Source organism: Salvelinus alpinus, chromosome 15 (assembly GCF_045679555.1).
Source record: "Salvelinus alpinus chromosome 15, SLU_Salpinus.1, whole genome shotgun sequence".
NCBI classification, from domain to species: Eukaryota; Metazoa; Chordata; class Actinopteri; order Salmoniformes; family Salmonidae; genus Salvelinus; species Salvelinus alpinus.
The window spans coordinates 5206674-5234417 of record NC_092100.1 but is presented as its reverse complement, the minus strand read 5'-3'; the positions used below and the strand labels follow the sequence as shown (position 1 = coordinate 5234417).

The following is a 27744-nucleotide window of genomic DNA, read 5'->3' as shown; positions in this document are numbered from 1 at the left end:
ATAGGACTCTACCCATAGGACTCTACCCACAGGACTCTACCCATAGGACTCTACCCATAGGATCCTACCCACAGGACTCTACCCATAGGGGAACCTCATAGGACTCTACCCACAGGGGAACCTCATAGGGCTCTACCCATAGGACTCTACCCACAGGGGAACCTCATAGGGCTCTACCCATAAGACTCTACCCATAGGACTCTACCCATAGGACTCTACCCACAGGACTCTACCCATAGGACTCTACCCATAGGATCCTACCCACAGGACTCTACCCATAGGGGAACCTCATAGGACTCTACCCACAGGGGAACCTCATAGGGCTCTACCCATAGGACTCTACCCACAGGGGAACCTCATAGGGCTCTACCCATAAGACTCTACCCATAGGACTCTACCCACAGGACTCTACCCATAGGACTCTACCCATAGGACTCTACCCATAGGACTCTACCCATAGGACTCTACCCATAGGACTCTACCCACAGGACTCTACCCATAGGACTCTACCCACAGGACTCTACCCATAAGACTCTGGTCAAAAGTAGTGTGCTAAAAAGAGAATAGGTTCAATTTGGGTAGTAGGCAGGACTACCCACAGGACTCTACCCAGAGTAGCAGGCAGCCTTCGTGAAACCTGAGCTGGTGGTTTGTCTGTTGGGCTCCACTTAACTAGGGGTCCTGACAGCAGCTGCTGTGTTTCAGAGTCGTCCCAGGACTGCCGGAGTCTGCCCTGCCTGAACGGGGGTACGTGTGCGAAGGGCGACGACTCCCACATCTGCGACTGCGTAGCCGGGTTCAAGGGCAGGCAGTGTGAGCTGTGTGAGTTCACGCCTTCTGTCTTGGTCTCCACCACACGACACATTGACATTGGAGTGCCATACACGCTATTCAGCTGTCCCCGTAGGAAAACCCTTTAAAGAACCTTGTTGGTTCCAGGTAGAATCCTTTTGGTTCCAAGTAGAACCGTTTTGGGTTCCATGTAGCTCAGGTGGTCGAGCATGGTGGTTGCAACGCCAGGGTTGTTGGTTCGATTCCCACGGGTGGCCAGTACAGGGCAAAAGTATGAGAAATGTATGTACTCACTACTGGATAAGAGTATCTGCTAAATGACTAAAAATGTAAAAAAAATAACAAATAAAATTGAACCATTTCCACAGGGAGTTCTACCTGGAATCCAAAACGGTTCTACTTGGAACCCAAAACGGTTCTACTTGGAACCCAAAATGGTTCTACATGGAACCCAAGATGGTTCTACCTGGAACCCAAAATGGTTCTACTTGGAACCCAACATGGTTCTACCTGGAACCCAAAATGGTTCTACATGGAACCCTAAAATGGTTCTACCTGGAACCCAAAACGGTTCTCCTATGGGGACAGCCGAAGAACCCTTTTGGAACCCTTTCTTCTAGTTTAGCATAGAACAACTGCATGTTCTCTCAGATCAGCTGTCTTGGGCTGGCAAAAAAACAGATTCAGATGTCTTCCTCATTGGAGGAAATCATTTCACAGCACCATAACTACCCAGCAACATCCGCACATAGAAAATAGAACGTTGCAAGTCATAACATAACTATAATATCACCATTCAGGTACAAAGCACTTCAGACAAAATAGGTTATTTTGAAATACAAGCTTTTCCTTTGGTTTGAACTTGTCCAATCATGTTCACCAGTAACGCAAGGTGTTATGCTGCAGCACTGTAGGAGATGGCACACACACACACACGCACGCACGCGCACGCACACACACACACACACACACGCGTGCACACACACACGCACGCACACACACACGCACGCACGCGCACGCACACACACACACACGCGTGCACACACACACGCACGCACGCACACACACACGCACACACACACGCACACACACACACACAACCCTCTTCTCTTTTTGATAGAGTACCACAGTATGAGTCATAATTCCCATAAAACCTAGCGGTCAAACAGGGAAATGGTTCCAATTGTTTTTTTTCACCGTTCTTTTTTTTCCCGTAGAGGAATTTAGAAACACTTAAAATAAGGTCTGTGTTTTCGTGTTGACTTACCCTGGGATAACATTTTGATAACCGTGTAAATCTCTCTCGGACAAGGTGACTTTTGTAAATGCTTTATATTTGTCTGTATTATGGATATTATACATATCAACTGTGGGGCTCTATACTGTACATTTCTTCATCTAAACAACCTCAGTCAAACTGTTTAAACATTTCTTTCCTAAACCCATCAATCACTAGGGAGGAGTGCCAAATTCCACCCTCCCTATCTCTCCTCTCTCTCATTCCTTCTCAGGCCAAATCCCCCTGTCTCTCTCTCTTTCCCTCTCTCTTCCACAGATCAAATCTCTCTCTCCCTATCTCTTTCACCTTCTCTCTCTCCCTCAGACCAAATCCCTGCACCTTCTCTCTCTCTCTCTCTCTCTCTCTCACTTCCTCAGACCAAATCCCTCTCACCTTTTCTCTGTATCTTCTCTCTATCTTTCTGTTCATACCAAATCCCTCCCTCCCTATCACTCTCCCTCCCTATGTCCCTCTTTCTTCCTCCCTTTGTCTCCTCACTCCCTCATGTCATATTTAACAGCCTTGTAACTGCCTCTTCCTCCAGAACTTCTCCCTCAGAAGAACCCTCTCAGTGCTTTAACACATATATGTGTTTATCTTTGTCCTGCCACGACCACGTCTGTCTGCAGTCTGCCAGCGAGTGCCCCACCCCTGTACCCGCCTCTACTCTGAAACAAAGAGCGTGCCCGTCTGGGTGGGCGAAGTCTGCCATTACCTGTGAGTGTCAAACAGTGGACATAGACCTCCTCTGCATGTTTATACCTGTCAGAATTGATTTCATATAGACTGTAAATCTCTTTATATGCTGATGTCTTCCCTGATTTGAGCCCAGTAAGGGACAGGGTACCTAGGGAAGGAAGCGATACGTCTTCCCTGATTTGAGCCCAGTAAGCGACAGGGTACCTAGGGAAGGAAGGGATACGTCTTCCCTGATTTGAGCCCAGTAAGCGACAGGGTACCTAGGGAAGGAAGGGATACTGTAAGCACACTGACACCTGTTAAATATAGTACTAGTATAACTTAATTAATTTCCAGAATGTAAATTGGTTTCATCCCCACAAGAAGCATGTTGAATAATCTGTATTTATATATACTTTGTATGTTTAGTAGATAAGCCAATTTTTTTTCTCCCCAGGTATAAAAGGACGTATAAAGTACAGCAGGATGTTTGCTATCGAGAGATCTGTGAACCACCCCTGCTTCCCAAGAAAAGCCCCAGTGAGTTTGATTGAACAGTTCAAGTAACCGAAGGAAGTCATTATTTTTGGCTTTAATATAATCATATTCTTGTTTTCACATGTCATTATTCTCTGTTTTGGACAGACAGAAGAACTAACAGGCAACATTAATGGTTGGTACACAGACATTACAATGAGCAATCTACTGAAATATACTGATTTAATTTAAAATGTAATACAATTTGCTTTGGCTTCAGTTAAAATAAAAGGGATATGTTCTACTTTCAGAAAGCTAATCTTGGATGACCCATGTTGCCCAGAGATTGGCCTGTGTGATGACCCGTGTTGCCCAGAGATTGGCCTGTGTGATGACCCATGTTGCCCAGTGATTGGCCTGTAGGATGACCCATGTTGCCCAGTGATTGGCCTGTGTGATGACCCATGTTGCCCAGTGATTGGCCTGTGTGATGACCCATGTTGCCCCAGAGATTGGCCTGTGTGATGACCCGTGTTGCCCAGAGATTGGCCTGTTGGATCAATCAATCAATCACATGTATTTATAAAGCCCTTTTTACATCAGCTGATGTCACAAAGTGCTGTACAGAAACCCAGCCTAAAACCCCAAACAGCAAGCAATGCAGGTGTAGAAGCACGGGGGCTAGGAAAAACTCCCTAGAAAGGCCAGCACCTAGGAAAAACCTAGAGAGGAACCAGGCTATGAGGGGTGACCCATGTTTACCCATGTTGCCCAGAGATTGGCCTGTTGGATGACCCATGTTGCCCAGAGGTTGGCCTGTGTGATGACCCATGTTTACCCATGTTGCCCAGAGGTTGGCCTGTTGGATGACCCATGTTTACCCATGTTGCCCAGAGGTTGGCCTGATGGATGACCCTTGTTGGATGACCCATGTTTACCCATGTTGCCCAGAGGTTGGCCTGTTGTAGCCGCAGCTTGAATGAGGATTTGGAAGCTAACAAGTGGAACATGATTGACCCCCACAACCATCAATGACATTTGGCCCCAGAATCATCAATAATTTGTAACTATTCTATGTCATATATTTTACAGATATACCTCATGTCTCACATGTCGGCAGTTTAGTCCCTCTGCTCAGGGAAATGTGTATATTGTCTGTTTCATCGCAAGCAACCCTATTTAAAATCTGTCTCGATTGATTTTAACAACAAATTTAACTGTTTTACCTCTTAGCCAAAAAACATGTTCAGCAATCAGTACTGGAAAATAAGTGCCTGTCTTTATGTCTTTCAACTAACCCTACGTCACTACTAGCTATCATGTACATAGTGTTTATAGGCTGTTTTGTAGGTGAATATTTTAAATAATTAAAATGTAAAAAAATGTTATTTTTGTGTCATTTCATATTTATTTCAAATGTAATTGTGCAGGAATGTCTATAGCTTCAATATGTTTTTGTGTGAATAAAGTAGACTGTATAACAGACACCTATTGGAAGGTACGGCCTCTATTTGAAGATGAGTTCTCTGCATGTATTATATTGCAGTAGCCTACCACAAGGTGTCTTTGTCTACACCGCATCAATGTGATATTTTTGGCCATTATGCATTGATGGATTCAAGTCAAATCAAATTGTATTTATCACATGCGCCGAATAGAACTGGGTAAAGACTTTACAGTGAAACGCTTGCTTACGAAACCTTTCCTAACAACGCAGAGCTTAAAAATAATAATACAAAATAAAATAGTAACTAACACAAGAGGAATAAAATACAATACACAAGAATGGAGCTATATACAGGAAGTACCAAATCAATATGTGTAACGGTCCTGACCTGTTTTATGTTGTTTTTGTAGGTGTTTAGGTCAGGGCATGTGTTTTGGGTGGGCAGTCTATGTTATCTGTTTCTATGTTGGTTGTGGTTGCCTGGTATGGCTCTTAATTAGAGGCAGGTGTTTGCGTTCTCCTCTAATTAAGAGTCATATTTAGGTAGGGTGTTCTCACTGTTTGTTTGTGGGTGATTGTCTTCCGTATCTGTGTTATGTCTTGCACCATACGGGACTGTTCGGTTGTTCGTGTCGTTTCGATGTAGTCTGTTCCTGTCCGTAAGTGTTACGTTTAATTATGTAAGTTTATGTTCAGGTTTCGTCTACTTCGTTTTCTTGTTTTGTATTTTTGAAAGTGTTTTGTTTTTCCGTGTTGCCATCATCGTCGTTTCAAATAAAGATATGGCCTATTTCCCTACTGCTGCATTTTGGTCTGATGATCCTTCTCTCCTCTCCTCGTCCGAGGATGAGGAGAGCGACAGCCCTTACAGAATCACCCACCACGCTAAGACCAAGCGGCAAGGGAATGCTCAACAGAGCAACAAGGACTCCTGGACTTGGGAGGAGATCCTGGACGGCAAAGGACCCTGGACTCAGCCAGGGGAATATCGCCGTCCCAAGGCGGAGCTGGAGGCAGCGAAGGCAGAGAGGCGCTGGTATGAGGAGGCAGCGCGGCGACGCGGTTGGGAGCCCGAGAGTCAGACCCAAAAATTTCTTGGGGGGTGGCACACGAGGAGTGTGGCAAAGCCAGGTAGGATACCCGAGCCAACTCCCCGTGCTTACCGTGGAGGAAGAAGGCGTCGTACTGGTAAGACACCGTGTTATGCGGTAAAGCGCACGGTGTCCCCAGTACGCGTGCTTAGCCCAGTGCGGGCTATTCCACCTTGCCGCACTGGGAGGGCTAGGTTGGGCATCGAGCCGAGTGCCATGAAGCCGGCCCAACGTATCTGGTCTCCAGTACGTCTCCTCGGGCCGGCGTACATGGCACCAGCCTTACAGGTGGTGTCCCCGGTTCGCCTGCATAGCCCAGTGCGGGCTATTCCACCTCGCCGCACTGGCAGGGCTACGGGGACCATTCAACCTGGTAAGGTTGGGGAGGCTCGGTGCTCAAGAGCACGTGTCCTCCTTCACGGTCCGGTATACCCGGTGCCACCTCCATGTACCAGTCCTCCGGTGGCAGCCCCCCGTACCAGGCTGTCTCTCCGGGTTCTCTCTCCAGCTGTTTCCTCCTCTCCAGCGCAGCCAGTGCCTATACCACGCACCAGGCTGTCTCTCCTTCTCCTCCCTACAGAGCCGTCCTGCCATGACCAGCCAGAGCCGTCCTGCCATGACCAGCCGGAGCCGTCCTGCCAGGGCCTGCCGGAGCCGTCCAGCCAGGGCCTGCCGGAGCCGTCCAGCCAGGGCCTGCCGGAGCCGTCCAGCCAGGGCCTGCCGGAGCCGTCCAGCCAGGGCCTGCCGGAGCCGTCCAGCCAGGGCCTGCCGGAGCCGTCCAGCCAGGGCCTGCCGGAGCCGTCCAGCCAGGACCTGCCGGAGCCGTCCAGCCAGGACCTGCCGGAGCCGTCCAGCCAGGACCTGCCGGAGTCCCTCAGCCAGGACCTGCCGGAGTCCCTCAGCCAGGACCTGCCGGAGTCCCTCAGCCAGGACCTGCCGGAGTCCCTCAGCCAGGACCTGCCGGAGTCCCTCAGCCAGGACCTGCCGGAGTCCCTCAGCCAGGACCTGCCGGAGTCCCTCAGCCAGGACCTGCCGGAGTCCCTCAGCCAGGACCTGCCGGAGTCCCTCAGCCAGGACCTGCCGGAGTCCCTCAGCCAGGACCTGCCAGAGTCCCTCAGCCAGGATCTGCCAGAGTATCTCAGCCGGGACCTGCCCCTTGTCCCGGTGCTGCTCCTTGTCCCGGTGCTGCTCCTTGTCCCGGTGCTGCCCCTTGTCCCGGTGCTGCCCCTTGTCCCGGTGCTGCCCCTTGTCCCGGTGCTGCCCCTTGTCCCGGTGCTGCCCCTTGTCCCGGTGCTGCCCCTTGTCCCGGTGCTGCCCCTTGTCCCGGTGCTGCCCCTTGTCCCGGTGCTGCCCCTTCTCCCGGTGCTGGCCGTTCATTTAGGGGAAGTTAGTTTTAGGGTGGTCATTGGAAGGGGAAGACAGAAGCGGGGAGTGACTATGGTGGTGTGGGGGCAGCGTCCAGAGCCTGAGCCACCACCGTGGTCAACTGCCCACCCAGACCCTCCCCTGGACTTTGTGCTGGTGCGCCCGGCGTTCGCACCTTGAGGGGGGGGTTCTGTAACGGTCCTGACCTGTTTTATGTTGTTTTTGTAGGTGTTTAGGTCAGGGCATGTGTTTTGGGTGGGCAGTCTATGTTATCTGTTTCTATGTTGGTTGTGGTTGCCTGGTATGGCTCTTAATTAGAGGCAGGTGTTTTGCGTTCTCCTCTAATTAAGAGTCATATTTAGGTAGGGTGTTCTCACTGTTTGTTTGTGGGTGATTGTCTTCCGTATCTGTGTTATGTCTTGCACCATACGGGACTGTTCGGTTGTTCGTGTCGTTTCGATGTAGTCTGTTCCTGTCCGTAAGTGTTACGTTTAATTATGTAAGTTTATGTTCAGGTTTCGTCTACTTCGTTTTCTTGTTTTGTATTTTTGAAAGTGTTTTGTTTTTCCGTGTTGCCATCATCGTCGTTTCAAATAAAGATATGGCCTATTTCCCTACTGCTGCATTTTGGTCTGATGATCCTTCTCTCCTCTCCTCGTCCGAGGATGAGGAGAGCGACAGCCCTTACAATATGGAGTTATATACAGGAAGTACCAGTACCAGATCAATGTGGAGCTATATACAGGGAGTACCAGTACCATATCAATGTGGAGCTATATACAGGGAGTACCAGTACCAGATCAATGTGGAGTTATATACAGGAAGTACCAGTACCAGATCAATGTGGAGCTATATACAGGAAGTACCAGTACCAGATCAATGTGGAGCTATATACAGGAAGTACCAGTACCAGATCAATGTGGAGTTATATACAGGAAGTACCAGTACCAGATCAATGTGGAGTTATATACAGGAAGTACCAGTACCAGATCAATGTGGAGCTATATACAGGAAGTACCAGTACCAGATCAATGTGGAGCTATATACAGGAAGTACCAGTACCAGATCAATGTGGAGCTATATACAGGAAGTACCAGTACCAGATCAATGTGGAGCTATATACAGGAAGTACCAGTACCAGATCAATGTGGAGTTATATACAGGAAGTACCAGTACCAGATCAATGTGGAGCTACAGTGGGGAGAACAAGTATTTGATACACTGCCGATTTTGCAGGTTTTCCTACTTACAAAGCATGTAGAGGTCTGTAATTTTTATCATAGGTACACTTCAACTATGAGAGACGGAATCTAAAACAAAAATCCAGAAAATCACATTGTATGATTTTTAAGTAATTAATTTGCATTTTATTGCATGACATAAGTATTTGATACATCAGAAAAGCAGAACTTAATATTTGGTACAGAAACCTTTGTTTGCAATTACAGAGATCATACGTTTCCTGTAGTTCTTGACTAGGTTTGCACACACTGCAGCAGGGATTTTGGCCCACTCCTCCCTACAGATCTTCTCCAGATCCTTCAGGTTTCGGGGCTGTCGCTGGGCAATACGGACTTTCAGCTCCCTCCAAAGATTTTCTATTGGGTTCAGGTCTGGAGACTGGCTAGGCCACTCCAGGACCTTGAGATGCTTCTTACGGAGCCACTCCTTAGTTGCCATGGCTGTGTGCTTCGTGTCGTTGTCATACTGGAAGACCCAGCCACGACCCATCTTCAATGCTCTTACTGAGGGAAGGAGGTTGTTGGCCAAGATCTCGCGATACATGGCCCCATCCATCCTCCCCTCAATACGGTGCAGTCGTCCTGTCCCCTTTGCAGAAAAGCATCCCCAAAGAATGATGTTTCCACCTCCATGCTTCACGGTTGGGATGGTGTTCTTGGGGTTGTACTCATACTTCTTCTTCCTCCAAACACGGCGAGTGGAGTTAGACCAAAAAGCTCTATTTTTGTCTCATCAGACCACATGACCTTCTCCCATTCCTCCTCTGGATCATCCAGATGGTCATTGGCAAACTTCAGACAGGCCTGGACATGCACTGGCTTAAGCAGGGGGACCTTGCGTGCGCTGCAGGATTTTAATCCATGACGGCGTAGTGTGTTACTAATGGTTTTCTTTGAGACTGTGGTCCCAGCTCTCTTCAGGTCATTGACCAGGTCCTGCCGTGTAGTTCTGGGCTGATCCCTCACCTTCCTCATGATCATTGATGCCCCACGAGGTGAAATCTTGCATGGAGCCCCAGACCGAGGGTGATTGACCGTCATCTTGAACTTCTTCCATTTTCTAATAATTGCGCCAACAGTTGTTTCCTTCTCACCAAGCTGCTTACCTATTGTCCTGTAGCCCATCCCAGCCTTGTGCAGGTCTACAATTTTATCCCTGATGTCCTTACACAGCTCTCTGGTCTTGGCCATTGTGGAGAGGTTGGAATCTGTTTGATTGTGTGTGGACAGGTGTCTTTTATACAGGTAACGAGTTCAAACAGGTGCAGTTAATACAGGTAATGAGTGGAGAACAGGAGGGCTTCTTAAAGAAAAACTAACAGGTCTGTGAGAGCCGGAATTCTTACTGGTTGGTAGGTGATCAAATACTTATGTCATGCAATAAAATGCAAATTAATTATTTAAAAATCATACAATGTGATTTTCTGGATTTTTGTTTTAGATTCCGTCTCTCACAGTTGAAGTGTACCTATGATAAAAATTACAGACCTCTACATGCTTTGTAAGTAGGAAAACCTGCAAAATCGGCAGTGTATCAAATACTTGTTCTCCCCACTGTATATACAGGAAGTACCAGTACCAGATCAATGTGGAGCTATATACAGGAAGTACCAGATCAATGTGGAGCTATATACAGGAAGTACCAGTACCAGATCAATGTGGAGTTATATACAGGAAGTACCAGTACCAGATCAATGTGGAGTTATATACAGGAAGTACCAGTACCATATCAATGTGGAGCTATATACAGGAAGTACCAGTACCAGATCAATGTGGAGCTATATACAGGAAGTACCAGATCAATGTGGAGTTATATACAGGGAGTACCAGATCAATGTGGAGTTATATACAGGGAGTACCAGTACCAGATCAATGTGGAGTTATATACAGGAAGTACCAGTACCAGATCAATGTGGAGCTATATACAGGAAGTACCAGATCAATGTGGAGCTATATACAGGAAGTACCATATCAATGTGGAGCTATATACAGGAGGTACCAGATCAATGTGGAGCTATATACAGGAAGTACCAGTACCAGATCAATGTGGAGCTATATACAGGAAGTACCAGTACCAGATCAATGTGGAGCTATATACAGGAAGTACCAGTACCAGATCAATGTGGAGCTATAAACAGGGAGTACCAGTACCAGATCAATGTGGAGTTATATACCGGAATTACCAGTACCAGATCAATGTGGAGCTATATACAGGAAGTACCAGTACCAGATCAATGTGGAGCTTTAAACAGGAAGTACCAGATCAATGTGGAGCTATATACAGGGAGTACCAGTACCAGATCAATGTGGAGCTTTAAACAGAGAGTACCAGTACCAGATCAATGTGGAGCTATATACAGGAAGTACCAGTACCAGATCAATGTGGAGCTATATACAGGGAGTACCAGATCAATGTGGAGCTATATACAGGAAGTACCAGATCAATGTGGAGCTATATACAGGAAGTACCAGTACCAGATCAATGTGAAGCTATATACAGGGAGTACCAGTACCAGATCACTGTGGAGTTATATACAGGAAGTACCAGATCAATGTGGAGCTATATACAGGAAGTACCAGTACCAGATCAATGTGAAGCTATATACAGGGAGTACCAGTACCAGATCACTGTGGAGTTATATACAGGAAGTACCAGTACCAGATCAATGTGGAGCTATATACAGGAAGTACCAGTACCAGATCAATGTGGAGTTATATACAGGGAGTACCAGTACCAGATCAATGTGAAGCTATATACAGGGAGTACCACTACCAGATCAATGTGAAGCTATATACAGGAAGTACCAGTACCAGATCACTGTGGAGTTATATACAGGAAGTACCAGTACCAGATCAATGTGGAGCTATATACAGGAAGTACCAGTACCAGATCAATGTGGAGCTATATACAGGAAGTACCAGTACCAGATCAATGTGCTACTATATACAGGAAGTACCAGTACCAGATCAATGTGGAGCTATATACAGGGAGTACCAGTACCAGATCAATGTGGAGCTATATACAGGAAGTACCAGTACCAGATCAATGTGGAGCTATATACAGGGAGTACCAGTACCAGATCAATGTGGAGCTATATACAGGAAGTACCAGATCAATGTGGATCTATATACAGGAAGTACCAGTACCAGATCAATGTGGAGCTATATACAGGGAGTACCAGATCAATTTGGATCTATATACAGGGAGTACCAGATCAATGTGGAGCTATATACAGGGAGCACCAGATCAATGTGGAGCTATATACAGGAAGTACCAGTACCAGATCAATGTGGAGCTATATACAGGAAGTACCAGTACCAGATCACTGTGCAGGGGTATGAGCTAGATATGTCCATGAAGACAGGGTAAAGTGACTTGGCATCAGGATAGATAATAATAAGGTATTTGAGGTAGATATGAACATGAAGGCAGGGTAAAGTGACTAGGCATCAGGATAGATAATAATAAGGTATTTGACGTAGACATGTACATGAAGGCAGGGTAAAGTGACTAGGCATCAGGATAGATAATAATGAGGTAGATATGTACATGAAGGCTGGGTAAAATGACGAGGCATCCGAATAGATAATAATAAGGTATTTGAGGTAGATATGTACATGAAGGCAGGGTAAATTGACTAGGCATCAGGATAGATAATAATAAGGTATTTGAGGTAGATATGTACATGAAGACAGGGTAAAGTGACTTGGCATCAGGATAGATAATAATAAGGTATTTGAGGTAGATATGTACATGAAGGCAGTGTAAAGTGACTAGGCTTCAGGATAGATAATAATAAGGTATTTGAGGTAGATATGTACATGAAGGCAGGGTAAAGTGATTTGACATCAGGATAGATAATAATAAGGTATTTGAGGTAGATATGAACATGAAGGCAGGGTAAAGTGACTAGGCATCAGGATAGATAATAATAAGGTATTTGACGTAGACATGTACATGAAGGCAGGGTAAAGTGACTAGGCATCAGGATAGATAATAATGAGGTAGATATGTACATGAAGGCTGGGTAAAATGACGAGGCATCCGAATAGATAATAATAAGGTATTTGAGGTAGATATGTACATGAAGGCAGGGTAAAGTGACTAGGGATCAGGATAGATAATAATAAGGTATTTGAGGTAGATATGTACATGAAGGCAGGGTAAATTGACTAGGCATCAGGATAGATAATAATAAGGTATTTGAGGTAGATATGTACATGAAGGCAGGGTAAAGTGACTAGGCATCAGGATAGATAATAATAAGGTATTTGAGGTAGATATGTACATGAAGGCAGGGTAAAGTGACTAGGCATCAGGATAGATAATAATAAGGTATTGGAGGTAGATATGTACATGAAGGCAGGGTAAAGTGACTAGGCATCAGGATAGATAATAATAAGGTATTGGAGGTAGATATGTACATGAAGGCAGGGTAAAGTGACTAGGCATCAGGATAGATAATAATAAGGTATTTGAGGTAGATATGTACATGAAGGCAGGGTAAAGTGACTAGGCATCAGGATAGATAATAATAAGGTATTTGAGGTAGATATGTACATGAAGGCAGGGTAAAGTGACTAGGCATCAGGATAGAGAATAATAAGGTATTGGAGGTAGATATGTACATGAAGGCAGGGTAAAGTGACTAGGCATCAGGATAGATAATAATAAGGTATTGGAGGTAGATATGTACATGAAGGCAGGGTAAAGTGACTAGGCGTCAGGATAGATAATAATAAGGTATTTGAGGTAGATATGTACATGAAGGCAGGGTAAAGTGACTAGACGTCAGGATAGATAATAATAAGGTATTTGAGGTAGATATGTACATGAAGGCAGGGTAAAGTGACTAGGCATCAGGATAGATAATAATAAGGTATTTGAGGTAGATATGTACATGAAGGCAGGGTAAAGTGACTAGGCATCAGGATAGATAATAATAAGGTATTTGAGGTAGATATGTACATGAAGGCAGGGTAAAGTGACTAGGCATCAGGATAGATAATAAGGTATTTGAGGTAGATATGTACATGAAGGCAGGGTAAAGTCACTAGTCATCAGGATAGATAATAATAAGGTATTTGAGGTAGATATGTACATGAAGGCAGGGTAAAGTGACTAGATATCAGGATATATAATAATAAGGTATTTGAGGTAGATATGTACATGAAGGCAGGGTAAAGTGACTAGGTATCAGGATAGATAATAATAAGGTATTTGAGGTAGATATGTACCTGAAGGCAGGGTAAAGTAACTAGGCATCAGGATAGATAATAATAAGCTATTTGAGGTAGATATGTACATGAAGGCAGGGTAAAGTGACTAGGCATCAGGATAGATAATAATAAGGTATTTGAGGTAGATATGTACATGAAGGCAGGGTAAAGTGACTAGGCATCAGGATAGATAATAATAAGGTATTTGAGGTAGATATGTACATGAAGGCAGGGTAAAGTGACTAGGCATCAGGATAGATAATAATGAGGTAGATATGTACATGAAGGCTGGGTAAAGTGACTAGGCATCAGGATAGATAATAATAAGGTATTTGAGGTAGATATGTACCTTAAGGCAGGGTAAAGTGACTAGGCATCAGGATAGATAATAATAAGGTATTTGAGGTAGATATGTACATGAATGCAGGGTAAAGTGACTAGACATCAGGATAGATAATAATAAGGTATTTGAGGTAGATATGTACATGAAGGCAGGGTAAAGTGACTAGGCATCAGGATAGATAATAATAAGGTATTTGAGGTAGATATGTACATGAAGGCAGGGTAAATTGACTAGGCATCAGGATAGATAATAATAAGGTATTTGAGGTAGATATGTACATGAAGACAGGGTAAAGTGACTTGGCATCAGGATAGATAATAATAAGGTATTTGAGGTAGATATGTACATGAAGGCAGTGTAAAGTGACTAGGCATCAGGATAGATAATAATAAGGTATTTGAGGTAGATATGTACATGAAGGCAGGGTAAAGTGACTAGGCATCAGGATAGATAATAATAAGAGTAAAATAAAGAACAGAGTAGCAACAGGAAATTATGTCAGAAGCTGTCTCTGAGCCTGTTGGTCCGACAGCCGACGCTCCAGTACCGTTTGTCGGACGGCAGGAGTGTGAACAGTCTATGACTTGAGTGGCTGGAGTCTTTGGGTCTTTTTTCGGGCCTTCCTCTTACACCACCTGATATAGAGGTCCTGGATGGCAGGGAGCTCAGCCCCAGTGATGTACTGTACCGCTTGCCATACCAAGCGGTGATGCAGCCAGTCAAGATGCTGTCAATGGTGCTGTTGTAGAACTTTTTGAGAATCTCAGGGCCCATGTCAAATCTTTTCAGCCTCCTGAGTGGGAAGAGGTGCTGCCGTGCCCTCTTCACAACTGAGCGGGTGTGTGGAAGACCATGTTAAGTCCTTAGTGATGTGGACGCCAAACATCTTGAAGCTCTCTACCCCGCTCCACAACAGCCTTGTCGATGTGGATGGCAGGGAGGGGGGGTGTGCTCTCCCCTCTTTCTCCTGAAAGAGCTCAATTGTGGCTGTGCTGCAATTGTACATTAGAGGGCCAAGTAACATTTTAATCAATCACACACCTATAATGTTACCTGCGGCGTGTTTGTTTGATGAGAATCCATTGCGTTATTCAATCAAACTAGTTGTATGTGTCGTTATACAAAGTAGACTGTAAATTACCATTCATCTGCATGCTAGAAAGGATCTATTCAGTTCCCCCCGAAATGTTATCAGGCGCGTTTCCCGGACCCTGGATTCTGTCATCAACGAGCACCCTCGTTGTCCCCTCCCTCCAGTGAAAGCTGAGATTACTAGGGGAAGGAACAACAAGGACCATGAAAGGACAAACCTGGATGTTATTTTGGGGGAAATCGTTACTATTTATCTTAACGGGTTCTCAAATTAAACATATCTAAGTAGGATAATATACGCAAAGGATAGTGAATACAGAATTGTATCCAAACCTTCGCAAACGTGACAAAAACAAAAACGAACCGCATAAACGCGGTCCGAGTTAGCGCAGTCTGTCCGAAGTTAGTTAGCTTGTTCGGCTAATCAGTTAGCTAACGGTAGCTAGCCTGCTAACTACCAAGAACCAGGGAGACACCGCGGTTGAACAACAAGTAGTAATGTTGCCTTTAAAAATGTACTTGAACTACGGATGATAAATACATCGAGGATTTGGAAACAAGGTGGGGGGAAACCGACTTTTTTTTTTTTCGAAGAAGCGCAACAACCTACAAGACAAGTGAAATGTTGGGGAAGCGGGGACTGGTTCGCCGCTGTGGCAGCCTCTCCGTGTATCGAGGCTGGGCAGATTCGGTCCAGTGGAGCCTCGGAGTTTTCTTTTTCCTGCTGCTGCTGGAAGGGACCTTGTGCCTCGCCAACCCCAGCACTAGCAGTGCCCCTGCTCTGGGCATCAACCATCGCCCCAGTGTCAACGTCTACATGAGCGAGGAGGAGGTCAAGAAGCTTTTGGGTAAGAACCAGTGGCATGGCCCATTTTTTAAAAGACCTAGTTGTCTACCTGTGAGCTAATCAAAAGTATTTACTGGAGTGTTGAGAGGGGTGTATACCATGGCTAGCCAGCTACCGTTAGCCGCCAGCAAACTCCGAAAACAAGAAGTTAACTAGTTAACTACACCGGCTGGGTTGATCGCTACTAGGTAGCTGTCTATCTTGTAGAATATACAGTTTAGTCCATTGAATATGGCCCGCTGAGGATGTGGTCTTTTTCAAGACGCCTCATAGTTTCTGGAATACAAAATGTAGCTAAACTCTCTGGGAGACAAAAGTGCTAACGTAATTTAACATCAAGCAGATACACGCCAACAAGTTAGCCACGTCTTTTGCTTGCAAAGTTAAAAAGTTGACCCATTTAAAAACAAGTAGTAAGTCATTGTGATTTAACATGTCGTTTTGGAATATAGGCTCAACACGAGATTCGTACATTGTTCTATACCGATTCACCCATACGGGAATGAATGCCTTGGTGTAAAATACGTCAAGTGTGGCTTATTGAGTGAAGTGAACATTAGTAACATGGAAAATGGTTGAAAGGAGAGATGTAGTATTTTTTCCCCGATCCAAACCCCATGTCTTTTAGGAACTAATTATGTTAAGAGGAAACATGTGAAATGAGGACAGGGACCACTTTGTATTGAAGGAATGGTGAGACTGCTGCAACATTTAAAGCCAGGCCATATTGCCAGGCTAACGTACATCCAGAGCCAAACACATGCATCATATTCTTTAGACTCTAAAAAAACGGAATCTGAGCTGTAGTTTAGACCTAAACCGTCATATAATGACTATTCCAGATACACAAGAGCCATATGGACTGTAAGGCCTTATTCCAAACATTGGGTCTTCTTGCTTGGGACTGTGCTTTGCATTTCTCATTCAGGGTTGATTTACAAAGCCTGGTCCCAGATCTGTTTGTGCTTTTTACCATCTATGTAAACATGATGATAGCACAAACAGACTGGCACTCAGGCTAGTTGTAACAGGATCAGGGATAAGGCCACCCGATTGTTGTGACTGTTTGAGTTGTTTTTAATATGGGGTTTGTTAGTTTGCGACGTGCACTAGGCCAGGCAGGCAGGCGGTCGAGTGGCAGTTAGTTTGGAACCAGTCATTAACATGGTGCCTACTGAAGGGGTTTGAAATGCTGGAGCAACCATTTCCTACAGGAGAGAGGGAGTCATTAACATGGTGCCAACTGAAGGGGTTTGAAATGCTGGAGCAACCATTTCCTACAGGAGAGAGGGAGTCATTAACATGGTGCCAACTGAAGGGGTTTGAAATGCTGGAGCAACCATTTCCTACAGGAGAGAGGGAGTCATTAACATGGTGCCAACTGAAGGGGTTTGAATATGCTGGAGCAACCATTTCCTACAGGAGAGAGGTAGTCATTAACATGGTGCCTACTGAAGGTGTTTGAAATGCTGGAGCAACCATTTCCTACAGGAGAGAGGGAGTCATTAACATGGTGCCTACTGAAGGTGTTTGAAATGCTGGAGCAACCATTTCCTACAGGAGAGAGGGAGTCATTAACATGGTGCCTACTGAAGGTGTTTGAAATGCTGGAGCAGCCATTTCCTACAGGAGAGAGGGAGCTGACAGAAGCTGAAACAGCCTCTCTGGCACCCTATTCCCTATATAGTGCCCTACTTTTGACCAGGGCCCATGGCACCCTATTCCCTATATAGTGCCCTACTTTTGACCAGGGCCCATGGCACCCTATTCCCTATATAGTGCCCTACTTTTGACCAGGGCCCGTAAGGAAAAAAGCGACTCACATTGGGCAACGCACAATTGGCCCAGCGTCATCCGGGTTTGGCCGGGGTAGGCCGTCTTTGTAAATAAGAATCGCCTATGTGTGCATACATTTTACGTACGGGTGATCCCGGGAATCGAACCCACTACCTTGTGCGTTACAAGCACCATGCTCTACCAACTGAGCTACTGAGGACCACGTGTACTATAACATAAGACCCCCCCCCCCCCTCCCCTCCCACACAATGCTGTCTGTGGCTTGGTTACTTGTGTTTTCTTAACGCTGTCTGTCTGTAACCACGTCCCCAGGCTCAAAGTACTGGTGAATGGACCTGCTTGACAGTGTGGGACTGTTTGGAACTTAAAGGGGCGTGTGGATTTATTAAGTGACATCAAATCAATTCGAGTCAAATGCGAATCACACAACTGAGACGTGGCTCTAAATGGAGCAAACCGTATTAGACCGTATGCTATCATTAGTCACTTTTAAATAATGTCACTTTAATCATGTTTACATATCTTACATTACTCATAGCACATGTATATACTGTATTTTATACCATCTACTGCACCTTGCCTATGCCGCTCGGCCATCTCGCATTAGTATATTTATATGTATATATTCCTATTCCACCCCTTTAGATGTGTGTATTAGGTAGTTGTTGGGGGAATTGTTAGATTACTTGTTAGATATTACTGCACTGTTGGGAACTAGAAGCACAAGCATTTCGCTACACTCGTTTTAACATCTGCTAACCGCGTGTACGTGGTGCCTACCGAAGTTGTAAGTCGCTCTGGATAAGAGCGTCTGCTAAATGACTTAAATGTAAATGTGTATGTGACCAATAAGGATTTGTTTTGATTTGAGGTGGGACTTTGAAAAATGGTCGAAAAGCGCAAATCTTTTACTGTTGACAGTTGTAGTTTTTCCAGCAACAAACAGAAACAACACAGGAATGGCAGAACATACAAAACATAGTGGGAGGGGGTGTGCATCATAACATTTTTTAAAATACAGGTTTTTATTTCATACAATTTTTTGTAATTTGCAGATATTCCAAGTATAGACAACAGGATTTAAACTTTAATTTGTACATTTCCAGAGTCCAAGAACTTGCGTACAGTGTCTCAGTGACCGTGCACACCTAAATGGAAGTCCTTGAGCAGGCAAAGCTGTATGTTCCGTGTATAAAAGGTCTAAGTTAGTCCTCCAACCAGCGGTTCACAGAAAAACGATTTACCTTACGTGTCTTCCAATTAAGAAGAATGATTTGTAACATTAGACAGTGTATTTTCTGCTCTTTTACCAAGTAAACATGAGATGGGACACGCTGGAAATTGGACACCAATTTTTTTGGGGGGGGGACAAAACTGAAATAACTTCAGACCAATGTTTTCACTACAGGGCATTTCCACAACATGTGGAGTAGAGCTGTTGCTTGCTACCACAAGTTAGATTTTTATCCATTTTGAAATATGTACCGGAGCGATATAGACTCTACACAATATCTTGAACTGAATGTCCTGACCCTGAGAGAAGTGTTCAGGTCACACTCCCATCCTAACCGAATGAGGGGAATATGCATTTGGGATCCCCCCCAAAAATCTATTTTTATTTATTTATTTCTATAAATATCTGATACAATTCTTCTCACGGAGGCAGCTTTCCTGAGGTTCTGATCCCAATCAGAGGCAGTATATATGTATATGACTCTCTTAAGCTGTAGAAAAAGAAGTCTCTCAAACTATAATCTGCCCTTCACTTGGGAAAATGATAGAATATAATCTTTAATAATCTGAATATATGAAATACTGTGGCTTTGCCAGGTGTCTACTATTAAAAGTGTTTCTCTCAGCTGTAAAACAGGGGGTAATGCCAGATTGGACAGGATAAAAGAAACAGTCCTTTTTACAGTTCAGTGTGTCAAATCGGAGGGTCTGTTGTCCGGGCCTCTGGCAGTCTCTATGGGGGTGCCACAGGGTTCAATTCTTGGACCGACTCTCTTCTCTGTTTACATCAATGATGTCGCTCTTGCTGCTGGTGATTCTCTGATCCACCTCTACGCAGACGACACTATTCTGTATACTTCTGGCCCTTCTTTTGACACTGTGTTAACAACCCTCCAGGCGAGCTTCAATGCCATACAACTCTCCTTCCGTGGCCTCCAACTGCTCTTAAATACAAGTAAAACCAAATGCATGCTCTTCAACCGATCGCTGCCTGCTCCTGCCCGCCTGTCCAACATCACTACTTTGGACGGCTCTGACTTAGAATATGTGGACAACTACAAATACCTAGGTGTCTGGTTAGACTGTAAACTCTCCTTCCAGACTCACATCAAACATCTCCAATCCAAAGTCAAATCTAGAATCGGCTTCCTATTCCGCAACAAAGCATCCTTTACTCATGCTGCCAAACATACCCTTGTAAAACTGACCATCCTACCAATCCTCGACTTCGGTGATGTCATTTACAAAATAGCCTCCAAAACCCTACTCAATAAATTGGATGCAGTCTATCACAGTGCCATCCGTTTTGTCACCAAAGCCCCATATACTACCCACCACTGCGACCTGTACACTCTCGTTGGCTGGCCCTCGCTTCATACTCGTCGCCAAACCCACTGGTTCCAGGTCATCTACAAGACCCTGCTAGGTAAAGTCCCCCCTTATCTCAGCTCGCTGGTCACCATAGCAGCACCTACCTGTAGCACGCGCTCCAGCAGGTATATCTCTCTAGTCACCCCCAAAACCAATTCTTCCTTTGGACGCCTCTCCTTCCAGTTCTCTGCTGCCAATGACTGGAACGAACTACAAAAATCTCTGAAACTGGAAACACCTATCTCCCTCACTAGCTTTAAGCACCAGCTGTCAGAGCAGCTCATAGATTACTGCACCTGTACATAACCCATCTACAATTTAGCCCAAACAACTACCTCTTTACCTACTGTATTTATTTATTAATTTATTTTGCTCCTTTGCACCCCATTATTTCTGTCTCTACTTTGCACTTTCTTCCACTGCAAACCAACCATTCCATTGTTTTTTTTGTTTTTATTTTACTTGCTGTGTTGTACTCACTTCGCCTCCATGGCCTTTTATATTTTTATTTATTTATACATATATTTGTTTGCCTTCACCTCCCTTATCTCACCTCACTTGCTCACATTGTATATAGACTTATTTTTTTTTTCACTGTATTATTGACTATATGTTTGTTTTACTCCATGTGTAACTATGTGTTGTTGTATGTGTCGAACTGCTTTGCTTTATCTTGGCCAGGTCGCAATTGTAAATGAGAACGTGTTCTCAATTTGCCTACCTGGTTAAATAAAGGTTAAATAAAAAAAATTTAAAAAAAACATTGACTCTGTACCGTAACACCCTGTATATAGCCTCCACATTGACTCTGTACCGGTACCCCCTGTATATAGCCTCCACATTGACTCTGTACCGGTACCCCCTGTATATAGCCTGCACATTGACTCTGTACCGTAACACCCTGTATATAACCTCCACATTGACTCTGTACCGTAACACCCTGTATATAGCCTCCACATTGACTCTGTACCGTAACACCCTGTATATAGCCTCCACATTGACTCTCTACCGTAACACCCTGTATATAGCCTCCACATTGACTCTGTACCGTAACACCCTGTATATAGCCTCCACATTGACTCTGTACCGTAACACCCTGTATATAGCCTCCACATTGACTCTGTACCGTAACACCCTGTATATAGCCTCTACATTGACTCTGTACCGTAACACCCTGTATATAGCCTCCACATTGACTCTGTACCGTAACACCCTGTATATAACCTCCACATTGACTCTGTACCGTAACTATGTGTTGTTGTATGTGTCGAACTGCTTTGCTTTATCTTGGCCAGGTCGCAATTGTAAATGAGAACGTGTTCTCAATTTGCCTACCTGGTTAAATATGTGCAGCATCTTAAATCCCCAACTGCCCCTTGACAGTGTAATTATCAGGTTGTCGTGTAGCATCGTTGAGGCTGTACCGTCGTTGATGCTGTACCGTCGTTGAGGCTGTACCGTCGTTGAGGCTGTACCGTCGTTGAGGCTGTACCGTCGTTGAGGCTGTACCGTCGTTGAGGCTGTACCGTCGTTGAGGCTGTACCATCGTTGATGCCAGGTGAACAAACCTGTGCAGTGACATCATTTCCTCTAACCACGCCCAGCTACCAATCTTACATTCCGATCTGTAAGTCCATGTAAGGGGATATCTTTAATTGTGATAATTATACAAGAATACATCTGGGACACCCAGCCCACCTTTTTGAATCTAGGTACAGTCAGTTTCCGATCTATATACCCTATCCTGGGTTTCTGATTGTTCTTTAAGAACTGTGAGGAGAGAGTCTTAGCTCCTAAAACCATGACTGGAGACAGATGGAAGAGAGAGGCTAGGTAATACATCTCTGCCCCTTACAGATAGGGGGAGAGCTGTCTCTCTTAGGTTACCTTCACTTCCTTGGGGATAACATTGTCTAAATGATTACCGCCCTGTGGCACTCACGTCGGTAGCCATCATGTGCTTTGAAAGGCTGGTCATGGCTCACATCAACAGCATCCTCAACGACACCCTAGACCCCCTCCAATTTGCATACCGCCCCAACAGATCCACAGATGACGCAATCTCAATCGCACTCCACACTGCCCTTTCTCACCTGGACAAAAGGAACACCTATGTGAGAATGCTGTACATTGACTACAGCTCAGCGTTCAACACCATAGTGCCCTCAAAGCTCATCAATAAGTTAAGGACTCTGTAACTTAACACCTCCCTCTGCAACTGGATCCTGGACTTCCTGACGGGCCGACCGCAGGTGGTAAGGGTAGGCAACAACACGTCTGCCACGCTTATCCTCAACACGGGGGCCCCTCAGGGGAGCATGCTCAGTCCCCTCCTGTATTCCCTGTTCACTCACGGCCGAACAGGCCCCCATTAACATCGACGGGGCTGTAGTGGAGCGGGTCGAGAGTTTCAAGTTCCTTGGTGTCCACATCACCAACAAACTATCGTGGTCCAAACACACCAAGACAGTCATGGAGAGGGCACAAAAAAACCTTTTCCCCCTCAGGAGACTGAAAAGATTTGGCATGGGTCCCCAGATCCTCAAAGTTCAACAGCTGCACCATCGAGAGCATCCTGATTGGTTGCATCACCGCCTGGTATGGCAACTGCTCGCCATCTGACCGCAAGGCGCTACAGAGGGTAGTGCGTACTGCGCAGTACATCACTGGGGCCAAGCTTCCTGCCATATCCAGGACCAATATAATAGGCGGTGTCAGAGGAAAGCCCATAAAATTGTCAGAGACTCCAGTCACCAAAGTTATACAGTAATCCCTCGTTTATCGCGGGGGTTACGTTCCGAAAATGACCCGCGATAAGTGAAATCCGCGAAATAGAAAACTTCTTTTTTTTTTACAATTAGCAACTATTACATGTATACAAATACAGTGACTCACGTGTAGGCCGTTTCACTGCTCTTCAGACTGGGCCGCTGCATCCTGACTGCGCTCTGCAGTGTTCTCTTCTTCTGAAGCCCGCGGTGCAGGTGTGTTTGTTCGGGAGAAGAGCATAGTGATAGGCAGCTGTTGTCGCTCTTTTTTCTTCTTTGCAAAAAGATCCTTGTACACCGACATGCCACCATCGATTACGTTGGAGAACTGTAATGAACGGCTCATCAAAGGGTCCCATTCCTCAGCTACTCGCTTAAGTTCAGTGGCCATTCGCACCATGGTTGCTAAGCGACCAAGCGTTAGTCCTTCCTTCCTTCCTGGCCAACTTAATGTAAATTTGCCAAGCTGTTTTATGTACGTACACATAACTGCACGAGACGACAAAATGATAGCACAATTCGTAGCATGTTTTGATACAAGAAGCGGGAGTGAGTTTTTAGCGAATCAGAATGCAGAGCACAATGCACCAAAAAAAAAAAAAAAATGCATTATGAAAATCCGCGAAATAGCGAATCCGCGATAAGTGAACCGCGAAGTGGCGAGGGATCACTGTAGACTGTTTTCTCTGCTACCGTACAGCAAGTGGTACCGGAGCGCCAAGTCTAGGACCTAAAGGCTCCTCAACAGCTTCTAGCCCCAAGCAATAAGACTGCTGAACAATTAATACAAATCGCCACCGGACTATTACATTGATTTGATGACCTGGACGACTCTAAGGTCCGTTTAGGCTGAATATGTTAGTTATGGGGGGGATACTATATGAATTATTATATACTTCATACCACCAGCCTTCCAAGCAAATGGAGGACCCACTAAGTCAGGCTGTAATGTGTAAACAGGCATACTCTCTATCTTATATCCTGAAAGAAAACCATAGAAAACCAAAGCAGTCAATTAGCTTTAAGACTACCGGTAGGGAGATTGCAGGGTGAGTAGAATGTCGTCAGCATATAGATTCAATGTGAAGTTCTATTCATACATGCTAATCTGAGATGGTCCATCTCAGCTGGTGTAGTATTAAGGTGCGGGGGGACTCTCGTCCTGGGATGGTCTTGGTGCCCTCGTTTAATCTCGGGGGACTGGTTCGATGTCGGGCCGCCCCAGTATGTAGCGGGAGATCTTGTTGAGGAGGGGATAGATGTTGCCTGTCGAGTGGCTTTTGTTCAGGATGTTCATGGATTTGTTAATGTTGTGAAGTTTTAGTGTGTTAAGTGTCTGGGCCCATTTTTTGGAGTTTCACCGTCAGTCTTCCTCACCATAGTTGTGGTACGATGCGAGGTTGTGGTTGTTAGCCGCCATGCTAACTTTTCCCGGCCCGTCTTTCTTCGTATTACGAGTTTGTGTTTTTGGTTGCCGTTTTGGATTTGTTGTGTATTCGGTCGTCTCTGTATACTGAGGGGTTGTTTGCTGAAACAAGGTGCTTCTTTTATGACTCTGATTTTGTATTTTTAATAAAAATTCTGGCCTAGGTTTCTCAGCGTGCCATCTCCCTGAAAATTCCAAATCGAAATACATTTTCTATCACATTAAACATATTATATTTGGGACTCCCAATTTGATTCTGAGTTCATGTATATGACGTTTTTATATGTGAAAACAATTTCTAAGATACACACGTTTCAGATTTTTCCCGAACTCACTTCCTTGTTTTTAAATCGTTTTGCGCTGCTCTCGTTTTGAATTCCACAGTATAAGAGGAGGTTCAACAGAGATCACGTTTAATACAGAATTCAGCTTTTTTCTTCACACACAAAAAACAAAAGAGAGAACCCGAATCTCGCTGCGGTTTTGTAAGTGCAGATTTTAAAATACTGATTGTAATTTCTGCTTCGGCATCGGACGCATTTTGTGCTTCAGTTACACTTCTCCACTCAGAACGCCCACTAGTGAATTGTCATCTATCAGCAGACAGCGCTCTGACTGGTGTAGCTGCTGTTCTCCGCGTACTTTTCTCTCGGTCTAGACTCATTTCTACAGTAAAATGCAAGATTATCTTCAAACAAAACCATAAGGAAATGTAGCTGGCTCTATTCTTTCTATGATAAAACCTTAGAAATATATATAAAAGGCCATGCTTTTTCCATTAAGCTCCTTGTGTGGCTGCCTGCCAAATAGTGGTTGCACTTCTGTTGTCGTCTGATGAACGTGTAACTATTTCCTGTCTGAATGTGTTGTACTAATGGATTTTTCTGTCAAGGAAAACTATAGTTACACGTCCCTGATCACTCTATTGAAGCAAGAAAACATTGTTCACTTTCAATATAAAACGCATGTGAAATGGTTTAAAACAATATATTTTTTGGTCTATGTTTTGAAAATGCAGATTGCCCCACTGTCTGATAGTTAACTGTCCTGTCTGATCAGTACTGCCTCTGTCTGATAGATAACTGTCCTGTCTGATCAGTACTGCCTCTGTCTGATAGATAACTGTCCTGTCTGATCAGTACGGCCACTGTCTGATAGACTCGCTGGTATATTTACGCTTTGATTTTAATAACTGTTATGAATCATTCACATGACTGGGAATACAGATAAGCATCTGTTGGTCACAGATACCTTAAAATAAATAAAAATAGGGGCATGGATTAGAAAACCTGTCAGTATCTGGTGTGACCACCATTTTGCCTCGTGCAGCGCGACACATCTCCTTCACATGGACTTGATCAGGCTGCTGATTGTGGCCTGTGGAATGTTGTCCCAGTCTTCTTCAATGGCCGTGTGACGTTGGGATCTGGAACACACTGTCGTACACGTCGACCCAGAGCATCCCAAACATGCTCAATGGGTGACCATGTCTGGTGAGTATGCAGGCCATGGAAGAACTAGGATATTTTCAAGTTCACCAGCCTCGTCTGTAAATAGGCCGTTCACCAACGCCAACAGCCTTAATCTTGCTCATAGATATGGGCCTTGCCGATGAGTTTGCTATGGTGAGGACTGAAGTGTTATCGCCTAGTCCCAGATCTGTTTTTGCCATTTGTCAAGCCAAATAAATGAAGTGACAAGGAAATGGCATGATGGCACAAACAGACTTCCTCTCCGGGCTATGAGGAGTGTGCCTAGACCTGAGACTAGCAGCGAGACCCTCCTCTCTCTGCTTCAGCTCAGGGCTCAATAGAGACCATGTACGTTCCTTCTTTCCCCTCATCCCTGTCAGCCTTTCCCTCCTACTTCTCTCTGGGGACCTCCAGAGCTCTCTAATGCCTTTTACAGGTTCCTAATCTGACTCGTCTACAGGAGTAGCTAGCTTGCTGCACGTTGTCTGTGTTGTCTCTCTGTTCTCAGTTTGTCCTCTCTGTTCAAACAGAACTTTTGTAATCTCTGTTCTTTTGACTCATTTTGTTCTCTCTGTTCAAACTCACCTGTCTTTTGTGTGTTTGATGAAAGGTGGAATATGATTGGCTGTATTTACATCACAGTCAGTCTTCTCTGATCCCTGGAGCTTTAATCTCATCTGACAAAATGTAAACAACGCTGGCTAGTCTGTTTTTAGGGTTAGATGGAGTCTCTGATCTAGGGTTGGGGGGGTTAGATGGGGTCTTAGTACTCTAGGGTTGGGGGGGGGGGGGGGGGTTAGATGGGGGTCTTAGTACTCTAGGGTTGGGGGGTTAGATGGAGTCTTGGTGATCTAGGATTGGGGGGTTAGATGGAGTCTTGGTACTCTAGGGTTGGGGGGGGGGTTAGATGGGGGTCTTAGTACTCTAGGGTTGGGGGGTTAGATGGAGTCTTGGTGATCTAGGGTTGGGGGGTTAGATGGAGTCTTGGTGATCTAGGTTTGGGGGGGGGTAGATGGGGTCTTGGTGAGCTAGGGTTGGGGGGTTAGATGGGGGTCTTAGTACTCTAGGGTTGGGGGGTCAGATGGGGTCTCTGATCTAGGGTTGGGGGGTCAGATGGAGTCTTAGTACTAGGGTTGGGGGGGTTAGATGGAGTCTCTGATCTAGGGTTGGGGGGGTTAGATGGAGTCTCTGATCTAGGGTTGGGGGGGTTAGATGGAGTCTCTGATCTAGGGTTGGGGGGTTAGATGGAGTCTCTGATCTAGGGTTAGATGGAGTCTCTGATCTAGGGTTGGGGGGGTTAGATGGAGTCTCTGATCTAGGGTTGGGGGGGTTAGATGGAGTCTCTGATCTAGGGTTGGGGGGGTTAGATGGAGTCTCTGATCTAGGGTTGGGGGGGGTTAGATGGAGTCTCTGATCTAGGGTTGGGGGGGGTTAGATGGAGTCTCTGATCTAGGGTTGGGGGGGTTAGATGGAGTCTCTGATCTAGGGTTGGGGGGGTTAGATGGGGTCTCTGATCTAGGGTTGGGGGGGTTAGATGGAGTCTCTGATCTAGGGTTGGGGGGTTAGATGGAGTCTCTGATCTAGGGTTGGGGGGTTAGATGGAGTCTCTGATCTAGGGTTGGGGGGGTTAGATGGAGTCTCTGATCTAGGGTTGGGGGGTTAGATGGGGTCTTGCTGCTCTAGAGTTGGGGGGGGTTAGATGGGGTCTTGGTGATCTAGGGTCTCGGTGATCTAGGGTCTCGGTGATCTAGGGTCTCGGTGATCTAGGGTCTCGGTGATCTAGGGTCTCGGTGATCTAGGGTCTC

At 45.2% G+C, this 27744-nt stretch overlaps 2 protein-coding genes across 4 annotated transcripts in view; both read left to right on the top strand.

The window, feature by feature from the left end:
• Window positions 1–4614, top strand: part of LOC139539406 (sushi, nidogen and EGF-like domain-containing protein 1) — a 111680-nt gene extending 107066 nt beyond the window's left edge. For both annotated transcript variants that reach the window (XM_071342309.1, XM_071342308.1), the window contains 5 exons: window positions 706–822; window positions 2701–2788; window positions 3207–3289; window positions 3395–3422; window positions 3538–4614. In XM_071342309.1, coding sequence (XP_071198410.1) covers window positions 706–822; window positions 2701–2788; window positions 3207–3289; window positions 3395–3420 — 314 coding nt within the window. In that variant the 3' untranslated portion in view covers window positions 3421–3422; window positions 3538–4614. The remainder of the gene's footprint in view (window positions 1–705; window positions 823–2700; window positions 2789–3206; window positions 3290–3394; window positions 3423–3537) is intronic.
• A 10888-nt stretch (window positions 4615–15502) lies between these two features.
• Window positions 15503–27744, top strand: part of LOC139539405 (tyrosine-protein kinase RYK-like) — a 180687-nt gene continuing 168445 nt past the window's right edge. For both annotated transcript variants that reach the window (XM_071342306.1, XM_071342307.1), the window contains exon 1: window positions 15503–15873. In XM_071342306.1, the coding sequence (XP_071198407.1) occupies window positions 15648–15873 (226 nt within the window). In that variant the 5' untranslated portion in view covers window positions 15503–15647. The remainder of the gene's footprint in view (window positions 15874–27744) is intronic.